At 39.6% G+C, this 15,435-nt stretch overlaps 1 protein-coding gene across 1 annotated transcript in view; it reads right to left on the reverse strand.

Moving 5' to 3' along the window:
• Window positions 1-15,435, reverse strand: part of SIN3A (SIN3 transcription regulator family member A) — a 39,106-nt gene that overhangs the window by 21,844 nt on the left and 1,827 nt on the right. Inside the window, 8 exon segments of the mRNA XM_020994564.1 lie at window positions 219-337; window positions 1,611-1,700; window positions 3,154-3,312; window positions 3,583-3,735; window positions 4,268-4,519; window positions 5,604-5,886; window positions 6,531-6,637; window positions 12,860-13,036. Coding sequence (XP_020850223.1) covers window positions 219-337; window positions 1,611-1,700; window positions 3,154-3,312; window positions 3,583-3,735; window positions 4,268-4,519; window positions 5,604-5,886; window positions 6,531-6,637; window positions 12,860-13,036 — 1,340 coding nt within the window.

A 15,435-nucleotide genomic window follows, 5' to 3' on the forward strand; every position in this document is an offset into this window, starting at 1 on the left:
GAATGAAATGACTGACTAGGTCTCCAAAAACACCCAGCACTGGGCTGAGGATCAAGGGGCTGAGGTCTTGATCCTAGAACCTGATCCAGAGTGAAATACTAAACCTGTGAGGAGAAAATGAAGGGGTTGAACAAGACAACCTTTACAATTTTCTTTAGCTTCAGCACTCTGTGGTGCCCCTACCCCCTGGCTCCTAGGTCCCAGTCCCTTTCACTCACCCCAGGAAAGGAGAGACAAGCTGCACAAGCTCTGGCCTAGAGATGACCTCTTGGTTAAAGATGACCAGACAGCGTAGGAAATTCTCATAGGCTTCTGTGCTCCGCAGGGCTTTCCGGACCTTCAAGAAATAGGAGAGGGCAATGGTGAAAACAGGGAGGGACACATACTGAAAGGGCCCCCACGATGCTGTGGGCGCCATTTTCGGTGTGCGGCACAAAACGTCACACTGCTTATGCAGACAGGCCCACAGCAGAACTCTGAGGAATAACAGCACTTTGAACTAAGTTGCTTCTGCCCCCTGGCCTGAAAGCAAACAGATGACAACCGTAGGCTGCTCCAGAGATGGTGCAGACTGGATCCAGGGTGAGCACAGATAGGAGTGAGAGACGACAAGCACTCTACCTGCCTTTTGGAGCTGTGACAAGCAACCCACCAGATGCTGACTGCCGCCTTTCAGAGAAGGGTTATCACAGTATTACAGGGTTAACCCCAAATCATCTTAGGCGAAGGTGTTTTATGCACTATTGCCAGCAAGGCCTGTAACACGTGCCAAAGAGTCTCACAACAGCCATACTGCTGATGACATGAGGAGGCTACCGGGGACAGGGGGCAAGTCAGACAAAGGAAGAAATCCAAACTAAGGAGTTCTCTATACCATGGCATACCTTTTCTCAAGACCCCCTCAAGGTGTGACCTAACAAATCCCAATTTCAGGCACATTAAACTTTCCAGAAGTATACCAGAAGCAATGAAATGATAAACTTTCTCAAGGTCAAATATCCCACCAATTAAAGGATTACAATGTGTCACCAATCTCCTACACACGTACAGAATCACAACTAGTTTGGGATTTTCATAATGGAGAATCCTTAATATTATCGGAAGATCAACTCTCAGTGAATAAGAGAAAAGCTGTATCTAGGTGCAGATGACTTCATATGCATACCCTCAAAAGCAACTGAATGGTCATGGCAGCACACCTAGCCAAGTTCTAACCGATTTGCAGGTAACACCTTATAAAATGTGACCAAATTAAAAGATTAGGTGAATGCCACCCCCTTCCCCCCAAAAAACCCAATAACCCACTGGAGTTTTTCTGAGAGTGGGTGGGAATTTTCTTCAGGCACCGCTACCAATGATCAAAGCTGGTCCCAGAGAACAAGAGGTGAGGTGAGGTAGAGAACTGGCATGTTACATATGCTATCACGTACTTGTTTTATAGGTTAGTTGTATTATATTTGGGTGGTGGTTCAATGATTGTTGGGAGGGATGGAGACTGATATTCAGAAATCTTTTATCATGCCATAATCATCAATGAAACCAGAAAAAAATGTGCCACCATTAAACAAGCTGGACACGACACAAACTTAATCCATCTATACATCCCTCACCTTCTCAAAGAACAAGGATTCAGTTCCTACACCATGCTTGCTGGCTTCTGCCAAGGGCTGGTCCTTTAAGCTTAATAGTTTAGGTTTCTTCTGCAAAAACAAAGATAAATTGCAATCATATGATAAGAAACTAAGGAGGTAAGAGCTCATTCAGGGTTCCATCTCTATCTTCAACTAGCACAGAAAAAACAATTCCAAGGAAGCCTTTCTCTGACTCAGCACTCTGAAGCTTTCCAATTCCTTGTCTTCATTTCAGTCCACCAGTTTTCTTCTTCAATAAAATGTTCTCAGATATTTCGATTTCTAATTTTCATTTCTGCAAACTGTTGTGATCCTAATGTAATGTTTAAAATATTGCTTTTCTTCTTCTAAGGATTTCTTTGTATTTCCACAAACAGGTAGATTATTTATAAAAGGAGACAGAAAATAAAAGCTGCCTCTGCAATTTTTTTTAGAGGATACAAATGGCATTTTGGGCTCCATTTAGATAGAAGTATTGACAGTTAAATGACAACATATTAAAATATCACTAAATAGGAAAGGTTAACTCTTTTGGAAGGGGGAGTGATATCCATAGACTAATCTGAGATTACTTAATCTAAAGATTCTCTTTGAAGAGAATGCTAAGCCAACCTGGATCCATGATAATGTCATGACAACATACATAGCCCTACATACAATAACCAAATTCAACCTTAAAAAACTGTTCCCCAACTATGTGTTATGAGCTACCCAACTGGTGAAAGGAGAGTTCCACATATGGAACCATAGCACAACACACAAGAGGAACCACAGCCTAGGAACAGGTTTTAAAAAGATGATCCATACCTCAAGCAAAAGTGAATTTAATTACAAGGGAAAGTCAATAAAAGAATTTCTAGCATCTAGTTCTTAGTGAAGAATTAACTACCTTACTCCTAAGTATGGGAAAACCCTAAACTGCATCAGGAAAAGAAAAATGAAGTTACAAACCCCCGAGACAGGTCAAACCTCCCACATGAGGGGGTGACAGAGAATGGGAGGAGATTTTGCTGAACTAATTGCTGCCACACTGGAAATTAATACACGAGGGCAGGCAGACAGCCAAAACAAAGACTACATACAAACAATGTTCAATGTCACAGAAATATTAAAGTACATTAAAACACACACACACACACACACACACACACACACACACACACACACACACTCTCTCTCATGAAAAGTAACTCAGTGTAGTCAATAGCACTAGTCCAGATTGGGAAGATCTGGGTTCTAGCCCCGCCCCTGTCACACGTTGGCTGTGTGATCACAGGCATGGCATCTGACCTCTTGGAATGCAAGCAGCTCATTTAGACTATAAATGACAGAGTTGTTCATCTATGCTGGTAGAGGCAGTCTCCTGTGTTGATGCGATCAATCACAGGTCTGTCCCCACATAAATTATACTTCTTCAGTTGGTCTCAGTCCAGGAAACATCTGATCACCCACTTCTCTGGAATGAGACCCCGGGGATGAGGAGAACCTGATACAGGGCCAGAAAAGGGGTGCCCAACCTCACCTTCACCGGGGGAGTAGCGCCAGTCCCAGAGTGGCGGCGGATCTGACAGCCGTTCTGGCTGGGCCTCTGCTGCTTGTTGTTCAGCTGGGGTTTCTTCACCGTGCCTCCATGATCATTCCTCACAGACTCAACCTTCTCGGCAGTCGTCTTACTTAACAGCTAATTAAGACACGGATTATCAGATAACTTTTGGGGGGGGGGGGGAGTTGGTTGTTGCTAGCTCCAGGTGACCTCTGAATGCTACTTTGCCATTTTTCTGTAAACCAATCCACAAGGATTTCTACACCAAGAGAGTTTAGTTTTAAAGACCATCACTGAAGGTAATGCTCTCCAACCCCCCTTTAGTGAACCAAGAAACAGCCCAGAACATGAATCTGTCTGTCGCTCCCTTAGACACCCACTGTGTCAGTCCTAATGCAAAGCACTCACCACGGAGCTATTGGCATCAGGGAGGAATTGCCCAAATTCTGACAGGAGGTCTTCCTGATTCTTAAACAGACGGGCCACCTGTGCATACACCTCCTGCTCAGTCAGGGCTGGCGTGTAATTCCCTCCAGCTTCCTTGGCGTTCCGCTGCTCCTTCTGTCACAAGAGAGGGAGGGAAGCCTGAGCTCCATGTCTGACACTCATATCACACATTCCCAGGCCTCTGACCTCATCACCTCAACTGTCTTCACAGAGGAGTGAGGAAGCTACCCTTCCTGGCTCAGGCTCTCTCTAAAGGTTCCTCAGTCACTGAGATGAGAACAATGGAGAATGGCAACCCCTTAAAAATTAGGGCAGGCATTCCCAATGCCCATGAGTTTACAATCAACGGACAAAAACCTACACGCAGAATTTTTTTCCTTACTCCACTATTAAGTGTACTATACAAGTGACACTCTAAACCGCCTAGGTATATAAATATTTATTTCATACAGAATCAGTTTTTTAAATCTTTTGTTCAACTGCTTCAAAAAATTATGTCACAGAAAGAAGCTGGCTTACATATGTTAAGCAGAGTTATCAACTTATAATTTTCAGAAAAAGTCAAGGGATATTAACATGGTTTATATGAGTTGGATACTCTTAGAAGACATTTCTGGTTAAAACACATTAACAAGACAGCTCTTACCTGATATGTGTGCAAAATCTCCAGAAATGCTTTATAGATATCTGGCTGACCCTGGAATCTATTCTTAATCTTGTTAACATAGTTGATGGCATGATTAAACTCGACAGGCTGATTGTTCTGCAAGGATGGGGCAGTTCCCAAGGAGATTGTCACAGGGGTGTGAGGCTGCACTGGTGGAGAACGTGGTGAAGCATATGGTGGAAGGGGAGGTGTCTGCTGACTGGCTGGAGCATGTGCTTGGAGCTGGGATGGCTGAAAAGAAAGTATTTTCCCCCTTTAGGAACAGGAACGATGTGATTCAAATAGGCCCACCACACCAGTGGAAAAAGAATATGCTTCCAGATAAACATATCACTTATTCACTCACTGTATGCTGTACACATAACAGGAATTTTTTTTGCAAAGGGGGGAGGGAAGGAGAGAAATTATGATTTCACTGGTATATGAAAATTCCAGAAGAAATTTCATACACCAATACAGATAATCTACGGTTCCACAATGTAGTCTTATAAGGTTGCCTAGGGGCACTATGTTGGTTAAATAACTTGACCAAAGTCACACAGCTAGCTCTGTTTCTTTGTTTGGTTTTTGGTTTTTGGTTTTAGGCAATTGGGGTTAAGTGACTTGACCAGGATCACACAGCTAGTAAGTGTCAAGTGTTTGGTCTGAGGCCGGATTTAAACCCAGGTCCTCCTGACTTCAGGGTTGGCACTCTATTCACTGCGCCACCTACCTGCCCCTTCACAGCTAGTTCTGTATCAGCTGAAGGTCAGCTCTCTGTTTACTCTGCCATTATGCTACCTCTTAATTTACATGGATCGAGTCAATCAAAATTTGGGAGAGAAACCCTTGTGGGTTAACAAGGGCAAAAAAATTCTCAAAGTAGACTGTTCTTCATTTACCTAAATCAAAGGATCTATGATTTCTTCAGGATAATGCCCTATGATTTCTCAACAAAGCCCTAGGAAGATGCCTAAGGCTCAAAGGGGTCAAATGCCATGGCCACAGTGGCACAGGGAGGGAGTATTTCAGGCTGGATTTGAACCCCAAGCCCAGCATTATCTCTACTCTGCCACATTATCTCTGGGTTCTTTATAGATTCTATGTTTTATTTTTTAAATGGAAAAAATCCTTTCTACAGGTTTTGGTGTACAAAGTTGAACCATTCACAAGAAAAGAACTCCAAGGGTTCAGTATGCTGAACTATAAACAAATTATTTACATCCACAATTTCAGATATTTTTCAATGACCTCTTTGTGAAAGCGTTAGGAGAATTGAGAAAATATGTTGCAAAGCTATTTCTCTGACATGAATGGAATGTTTCCGAGTCCTCACCTTGCTGATTTTGGCAGGTGGTGGCTGAGGGGCTGGCTGGGCAGGGGTTGGGGTGGACTGGGCTGATGGCTGGGAAGGATGCTGGGGCTGGGCTTGAGGCTGAGGCTGGATGCCATGGGTGGGAATCTGGTGAACTTGGCCAGGAGTTGTCACATTCACCATATCGTTGGTCTGCACCTCAATTTTATAGCCAGGAGGTAAAAAGGTGTTAAAGCCCATAATCAAGTCAGGGTGGCCTTTGAATAGCTGTGACACCCGACTAATCACTCCTGGAGTATCGATGCTGAAAAGAAAGAAATGTGACAAATTACCTAAGAACCACCCAGAGGACACACACATCAAATACACCAAGATGACCATGATTTCTCTGAAATCCACTAAGTAGATTTTTTTTCAATAAAGAACCTGGTGAAGAGATCAACCCCAAATAGGGAAGAGGCTAGGTCAGTTAACTCATTTTTAAGAAGCTCAAGTTACTCCTTGAGTTATACTATCTATATACATATGTGTGTTATGCATATAGTATAACATGTATACTACATACTATACTACATACACTGTAGAATTTAGTTAACTTCTATTTTATATATATTAATATTTTGTGTAAGAAGAACACCAAATGATTTAGATCAATCTCGATGTGGATTTTTTTGGGAATGATTCAGATCAATCTCAATGTGGCTTTTCAGAGGAGAGGAAAATTTGATGAAAACGTAGCTCCCAGAGCTGGAAATCTGGCTATTAAAGAGAAAGATAAAGTGCTCAGCACTCTACTTGCCCCACTATTCCACGGAAGAACCTTGCACTAATGGAGATGCAAACCTAAAGAATCCTCCCATATTCCCCAAAATGACATTAGACTTCATCCTCAAACAAACATTTGCATCTCAACACAGGACATCAGGATAGCTGTAAATGCCTTTTTACCTTTGAGATTTAAATTCCTTCATGATGTCCAAGAAATCATTGTAGACCTGAGGCTGACTACCAAATTGCAGCTTTACCTGGTCAAGATAGGATAGAGCATCCTCCACCTGCAAATATAAACCCAAAATTATCCATCAAAAAATTAATCCACAAGCTATACAGTGATTTCTTTAGTTAAAAATAAAACTCAGAATATTAAAAAAAACAACCTTAGTAAATAAATGGAAAATTCAGTAAAAAAACAAAAAAACAGAAAATACTAAGATTTTAAATAAGTAAGGAACCATATCATGGGGGCAAGCCCTATTTCAGAGAATGAGTCAAAAGACAAACTAATTTCCTCACATAAGTAAAACATTCAACAAAACATTTTAAGGAAGCATGGCATAATGCGAGAATGCTGAATTTGAAGTCCAAGAACCTAGACGCCCAGCCCCTAGAGTTCAGTGCCTTCCATGTTCTTCAGTAGTTGGATAGCTGAGATCTCAAAGCTTTCAATGATGCAGACTGTAATCCATTCTCTATAACCCACTCATATCTTCCAGAAGCATCCTTCATAGGAAGCCATCCTCTAGATGTTTTGGCAATGTGTGGATACTAGTGGAGCAGGATAAGCTACTCATTTATTATTCCTCACTTTCATTTATGGCCAATTAATAGTTCATCCAAACATACATTTGTGATATCCTGATTATCCTGATGATTTCTTCATTGGTAATATGTTGCAACTTACTCATATCTACCATGTACCTCTGCTGCTAGTTACTGTCTTTTAATTCAACTCAGCAAACACTTGAGTACCTACTATGAGAAAGACTTAAAAAAAAATCAACAGATAAATCACATAATGAAATAAGGAAATTAAGACTCTTTAAATGACTTCACCCCAGCGAACACCTGATTTCCTTATCAAGCATAAAGACAGCAGCCAAGGAAAAGCCAGATTAGAATAAAAACTCATTCGTAAACTACTACAGAGTAAAATGGCAGAAGACTGAGCAGTATTGGCTCTTAAAGGGATGAGATCATTGAGAAGGTTTATGCTGATGGCAACACAATTCTGAGAAGAGGGATTAATTCTCAGAGTATCTGTAAAGTAGGGAGATATCAAAGCCTTAGCAAAAGTCTCAGATGTGGGGGCAGCTAGGTGGTGTAGTGGATAGAGCTCCGACCTTGGAGTCAGGAGGACCTGAGTTCAAATCCAAGTGTCACTTGACACTTGCTAGCTGTATGACCCTGGGCAAGTCACTTAACCCCAACAGTCTCACCAAAAAAAAAAAAAAAAGGTCTCTGATGTGATCACAACCCAAGAACAGAAAGGCGATAACTGAATCCATCTCCATCTCCACAAAACCTTAAAGGAGAATCATCTCTCCATGGATTGAGGGCATCCTCCACTAAGCTTTGAGAACAAGCAAGCTTCCGCAAATAATGCTCTTTAGAAGATCACAACGTCATAGGCTAACAATTGACTGGAAAGCGAACTGGCCCTAGCCCTAGTGGACCAGAAGTTGTACGGGGAGGGTGGGTAGTTATGTACATTAAGCATCCCTCTAGTACACAGAGGAAGAGAGGTACAGATGGAACTCTTCACACTGATGAAAGGTGACCTAGGACTGAGGGTGATGGTCTTCATTTCACTCTCCCCCTAAAGGGGCTTGCTAGAACCAGATTAGTTTGGAGGTGATAGTAAAAGATCAAGGGGTAGGGCCCCCACTGGCCCCAGGATGGAGGGCAGTGTAGGATATCCCCCCTTCCCTTCTCTGTTACCCACTATCATCCACCTAGCTATACTTTCTATAAAGACAATTATCTTTTCCCCAACCCCTCCTTGAAAAAACACATGTTGATTACATGCAAAAAGGAAACGAAAATCAAAAGTCTGTTACAAAGTAAACACTCAACAAGTATTTGGTGAGCTGAATTAAAAAACAATAATTTAAAGATATATTCTTATCCAAACAAGGAATATAGGCAAATACAAAAAAAAAATAGATAATTTTGATTACTTGAAACTGAAAAGTTTCTGCACAAATAAAGTTAATGCATCTAGGGTCACAGGAAAAACAGTTGAATGGAGAAAAAAATCTTTGTATCAAGTTTCTCAGATAAATATTTGTTATCTAAGACATACAGGACAACCAGCAGACAGAGGACCTAAAACTATTCCTCATAAAAGAGTGTTCAAAGGATATGAACACACAGTTCTCAAAAGAACAGTAAAATATTAACAACCAAATTACTAATAACAGGAGAAACATAAATCCAAACAACCCTGAGATTTCACTTCACATCCAGTAAATTGGCAAAGGTGACAAAAGATGGGAATACTCAATGTTGGAGGGACTGTAGGAAGATGGGCACACTGCTGCGTTATTGGAGAACTGTAAATAATCAGTAAGTCATTTTGGAAAGCAATTTGAAATTATGAAAATTAAGTGACTAAACTATCCTTTGACCTAAAGGTGTCACTACTCACCATATATACCACCCCAAGGAGGTCACTGATGAAACTATGAATATGATGAATACAGAGGCATGGCGAGACTTCCATAATTTGACATGCAGTGAATTAAGCAGAACCAAGAAACACATATAGTGACTTCAAAAACTTAAATAGCTAGGTAAACAACCACAAAATAATCAAAAGGTGAATGTCTGCAAAATTATAAAGAGTAAGCATGACTCCAAAAAACAGGTACATGAAGATACCTCTCCACCCACACTCTTTTGTAGAAGTAGAAGGTCCACAGGTGTGACACACGCATATATTTTCAGATTTTTTTCAATGTACTAATTGGTTTTGCCAATTATTTTTCTCTTCCTCCTTTTCTTTCTTTAAAAAAAATTACTCTTTGTTATATGGGATGGCTCTCCGGAAGGAGAAAGGAAGAGGGACAAGGGGAGATTTAGGGAACATAAAAGTAAACAAAAAATGTTAAAAATGTATTTAAAAAATCAGCAACACAGAATGTAGCAGTCCCCTTTAAAGGCATCAAGTCTTATGCTAAGGCATCACCTAAACATAGGTTTAAAAAGAAAGGGGGTTACCTAGTGAATCATCCTTATCTCATCTCCCAATTTTCTTAAGTTCTTCTTATTGGTATCCATACGTATCATTAATTGTTATAAAGCAGCTACGGTGTGAAAGGAGCAAGGAATTTGGAATCTGAAGACTCAGGTTCAAAATGTGACTTTAATACTGAATATCTGTGTGCCCTCAAGCAAGGTATTTAATAAGAGGTTCTCAACAGAGTGGTACTACATATCCTGTAAGACTCTTCCCATGTTTAAATTTATAATCCACTGGATATAATCATGTGACATGCTAGTATTAAAGTGTTGGTAAAGAATGTATATATGCTCACACATCTTTCATTGATTTCCTTATTCAATCGTTTACAGATAATTCAATCATTTCCTATAAAATTCAAATCAACTGTTAATTTTGATTCAGCATCACTGCTATTGAAAAACTGTCATTAGTAACCTGGATGATGGAACAGGGAGATGCTCATTCAGTTTGTGGAAGGCAATTAAGTGGAAATATTAATTCCTCAAGAGAAAGGAATAAAATCCAAAGTGATATGACAAGAAAAGGACAATCTATAACATACAAAGATGGTGCCAATGAGTATACTATATAATGTAAATTGCAAAAAATATAATTAAAGTGGCAATCACCTTGCAGAAAATACATGATAGAAAATGCTATGTGTAAGCTTGACAGGAAAGGAAACACAGCACTTCTCTTTAAAAAGCAAAAATGAAATGGATTTCATTAAAATTTAACATGGATAAACAGGAAAATCCTTCCCCATCACATAAAAGCACTGATCAAAATTCCATAAGGGTACTACATATATGTCTGGGATCCCCAACTGATAATATAAACCTAGTAAACTGGAAGTGATAATGAACTTGATATTTTGAGAAGACTTCAGCAAGAGACTAAGAACTTGAAAATCCTAGAGTTTAATTACTAAGAGTAAAAGCAATGTAAACTAATAGCATTCAAAAGGTAATGAATAGTTTGCTGACGTGAAAAAAATAAGCCATCACCCTCCCCAAAATTAAACCTTTATATATTTTGTTTTCCAAGGAGAGAAAAAAAAAGCATAGACTCCTGGAATATTTGAATATTCTCATAGTTCCATTTCTAACATTTCCTAATGTCTTCGTGGCATGGGAAGTGACCCTGGATTCTCAAAGGCCATGTTAAGCAGACTGCTGCAGGGTCTACCAAGATGGCAAGACTTCAAATCATGAGCTTGATGGTGGGTTATGAGTCACTTGAAAACAAGCCTAATAAACATAAAGAGCCCCATCTCGAGAAGGTTAGCCACAGAAAATCATAATGACCATATGCTATGGAATGGAATAGATAAGAAATGTATCAATGAAAGGAGAAACCCAGAAATGAAATCAACAATCTTAGAATATTTCAGTATTCTCATGGAATATTCTTGTTATAAATTATACAAACATTTAACACAAAACACACATAAACAGACAGCTTTGGATAGCATCAGTAACACTGAATTATATTACACAGGATTAATGTAGAAAATCACCATCAATTACGTGAGCACAATCTAATAAGTATCATAACGTTGGCCTTACCAACATTGTTTCTTCATAGCGTTAGAGATTTGACAAGCCTCACCAAAATATAAAATGAGCTAGATCACATGATATATGAATGGTCTAAAACTTCACCTAGGACCACTGTTTCACCTTACAATTTTTTTCTGGACAGAATTTTTGAAACTACATCAGTCATTGTCAAAATTTTGAAATGAATAAGCCAAGTAGCAAGTACTCTTCAAATAACGCGCTTCACATTAAGCACAGTCAATTCAATTATCTGAATTGAGACAAATGAACTGATCCAGAATTCTTTGACTTCAAAACCATCTATATTCCCTCCCTACCCATGACACTTACTTAGACTAATATACAAAAATAAATTTGCATCCCCTGAGCACACACACACTCCTTCAAGGAACAGATTAGAACATGCCAACTGATAAGGATATCAAGGGCTTAAACATTTGCTAGAGTTGTTTCCACTGAAAAGGAGAAATTCAAATTCACATCAAGATTATGATTAAGCCACATTTTTAATCATTTATATTATAATCAATATATTTATTGTATATTATAACAAGCTATTATATAATCAACTTATAATCAATTTTCCCCTCAAATGGGAATAAAGATATGCGTGTGTGTGTGTGTGTGTGTGTGTGTGTAATGTGAAAAAAGTCACTCAGGCAGAGGCGTTGTTTATAGTAAAATGGAATTTTCAAACGACAAACTGACATTTTATACTTCTACTGTATGCAGAGAGGAAAGGCAGAGATCCCCAAATCTGAAATGAAGACATGATAAAACATTCAAATGATGTGATACTCAAGTTAGATGACCCTAGAGCTCAAGTGTCACTTTAACCTTGTGAACATAATGTACTTCTGCAGCAAGAAAATCTACTGTACCCTCAGGAGAACAGGTGCAAATGTTAACACTTCATTCACAATTATAGCTTTCCTCTAAAACTTGACAAGGATTCCTCAAAACAGAAACATGATTTATTTATCAAGAATGAACTCTGTGAAGCCAACCAGTTGGCTCTTAAGATTCCAAGGCAGCAGTAGGATTTACAACATTACCCTGTATTATCACAAAACTTTTATTATAAGAACTCATTAAATATGTTCTGTAGAGGATTCAGAGCTAAAAGCTTCAGTTTAAGTATCCAACAAATGAATTAAAAATGTTTTAATAAGCTATTGTAAATTATATATAACGTTGCTACTGCAAATGCTGTAATTATACTTTTTCTAAGTGAAAGCAGAGTTCAAGAAGCAGCAATTTGTATACTAAGAGATTTTTAACTAAAGCTGACTTGATTACAATTACAGTGTGATGAACTTTATTTGCAAGAAAATAATCCAAACATTAGTCTGGAGTCCCTTACTTTTGAGTACCAGGATTTGCACCAATGGTTTGTCTCTTAGCTTATTTGCACACTGTGATCTAGCAGAGAATGACAATTCGATAAACCACAGAAGACACGAGGCTATGCTGTCATAACCAGAGATAATGCAATGGTGACTGTTTTATCAGCAATTCATAGAACAGAGCAAACATCAAACAAGATTTCATAAAATTTAATCAGAAATCAAGATACAAACTATATCAGTTTACCTGCTATTCTACTATGCTCGAAAACTGCGGCAAAACAAGACATCTAAGCAGATTTTCTCCCTAGATTTTAAGACATCCTGGAGTATTACATTCAATCCTGAAAGAAAGCTGAATCCTACCTTGAGCCTCTGAAACTGCTGCTGTCCCTGCACTGGTGCGGCTGGTGGGGTTGGATGAGCATGGCTCTGAACCACCTGTCCTCCATGAGGCTGAACAGACGTTGTGTGATGGTGGCCACTGTGAACAGTTGCTAGAGTGGGGCCATGGCTGCCTGAGCTCTGTGGCACAGCTGAAACCTGAAAACAAATAACTCCAGGGCTGAGTCTTTGATGAACAAATTCCTCCCCAGCTAAACACAATAAAGAAATCATTAGTTAGGACCCTTCCTTCCCAACATAAATGATATACACTTTTTAAAATCGTGTTAATAACATTTCAACATATCACACAAACTTCTAGGGTGTTTCCAAATGAACCCCTCCCACCGCACCCCCCCACCCCATGCACAATCCCTGAAAACAACTAGCAACAAAACAGTGATTTTGACTAATAGGGAACAGATAAGCCGATACCATGTCGAAAGAAAGACCTGAAGGGGCAGCTAGGTGGTACAATGGATAGAGCACCGGCCCTGGGGTCAGGAGGACCTGAGTTCAAATTCAGCCTCAGACCAAACACTTGACACTTACTAGCTGTGTGACCCTGGGCAAGTCACTTAATCCCAACTGCCAAAAAAAAAAAAAACCCAAACCTGGGAATGTTGATATGGGAGTAGAGAGAGAGGGGGGCAGTGTTTTAAGTAGGAGTCTTGTCATTTAAAACAGCCTCGTTCTTTTGGCTCTACAAAAAACTCTACAATATAGCTAAACACAAGTTTGGAAAGAAAATCCAAACACAAACATCTTTTCTTCAGTCTCCTTAGAAGCAAATAAAGAGTTTTTTGAAGCTATTTTCTACTTCCTTTTTTTTACCTACACTGATTTCCTTAAAAAGGTGGATCAATTAACAAAAGGAAATTCTAATTCATGCCAAAAGGAAGTACTGATTGTTGGGGTGGAAATGATGAAAATTTTGAGGGAAAGTAACTCTTTAAAAATCTGTGACACAAAAGGAAAAGTAAGCTGGGAATAACTTGAAATGCCTTCTGGATTTTCAACAGCAGATTTTAAAGGGTTCAGACAAAGGCAAGCTAGGATTCAATGAATTAAACTTCTGTATCAGACCAGAAGGGACAGAAACTCTCATCTTTGAAGAGTGAAACACCAGGAGGGCATGCTCTCTCCTTTCTCAAGCATTTTAGCTCTCTGGTTCATCATCTTTCTCCAACTCCAGCTTTCATACAAAGGGATATGAACATTCATGGAGATGCTCTCTCAAATACCTTACTTAACTTCCCAGTTCCATCTCCAATTCCATGACCAATTCCCCCACAAGCTTCAGTCCACCCACAGGGATGGTCATACCCTATTTCATCATCACCCACAAGTGTTTCGCTTCTATTATCAAAAACTGACATTCCTCTATCTCATCCTAACTTCCTCTCATTCTATGCCTCACCTCTCCAAAGCCTCCTATTTGTTGTTGGTCCTGATCATGACCTCTCATCTCTCTATCCCTCAGTACTTGCTCAGCCTGGCTTTGGCTTCACTGTCCTCTCTTAAGATCCCAATCTTAACCTGTAAGTATACAACTCTATACAGTTCTCTAGTTGCCCAATAGTTTTCTCACCACTCAAGCCTTGACAAATCCAAGCCCTAGATTACTTTTACCTTTCTTCTTCTATGCTCCTACTTCTATGCTGAACCAAGACTCCTCACCTGGGTCCTCACTGTAGCAAGCAATCCTTTCACTAAATGATTCCCTGTCCCAGTGTACTCAGAGGCTGCACAAAACCTATTCTTTTTCCCTGAAAACTTCCCCTCTTCCCACTGTCCTCTACCCTCATCTCTAAGAATGAAGCCAGCCACAGCCTTCCCCTCTCTAGGTGCCCTTAATCCCATTCTCCAACAGACTGATCCCTCCATCATCCTCTCTGTTCTAATCTCCAATTCCTCCCAATAGATTTGGTTTTTTTCCTGCTACCTTCAAATATGTTCAAGTCTCTTGAATTCTTTTTAAAAAAAAAAACCTTCACTAGAGCTTGTCAACCCTTCAAGGTATAGGCCTCTCTCCCCTTTCTCAGTCAAATTCCTTAGAAGACGCTGAGTGAAGTGAGCAGAACCAAGAGGACTTACTACATTATGCAATGACTAAGATTGTTAAACTGAACCCTTCTCAGCATTACGAGGATCTAAGACATCTCCAGAGGCCTCAGGATGGAAAATGCTGTCCGCATCCAAAGAAAGAACTATGGAAGTCGAATCGCTATCACTTATTTTTACCTTCTGTTGAGTTTTGTTTCCTCTTTCTGATGGTTCTGATGGTTTTAATTTTTACTTACAACTTCACTAATGTGAAAATATGTTTAATGGGTATGTAAATGTAAAGCCTATATCAGATTGTGCGCTGTCTTGGGGAGGGTGGGGGGGAGGAAGGGGGGAGAAAAATTTTCAACTCAAAAGCATATGGAAGTGATTGTTGATAAATCAAAATAAATGAATGAAATTTAAAAAATAAAAACAACAAATTCCTTAAAAGAAGCTGCCTATAATCTACTGCCCCTACTTCCTCACTCCTCCATCCTTTTGCAATCCAG

The sequence above is a fragment of the Phascolarctos cinereus genome, unplaced genomic scaffold, assembly GCF_003287225.1.
Source record: "Phascolarctos cinereus isolate Bilbo 61053 unplaced genomic scaffold, phaCin_HiC Scaffold_3;HRSCAF=262, whole genome shotgun sequence".
NCBI classification, from domain to species: Eukaryota; Metazoa; Chordata; class Mammalia; order Diprotodontia; family Phascolarctidae; genus Phascolarctos; species Phascolarctos cinereus.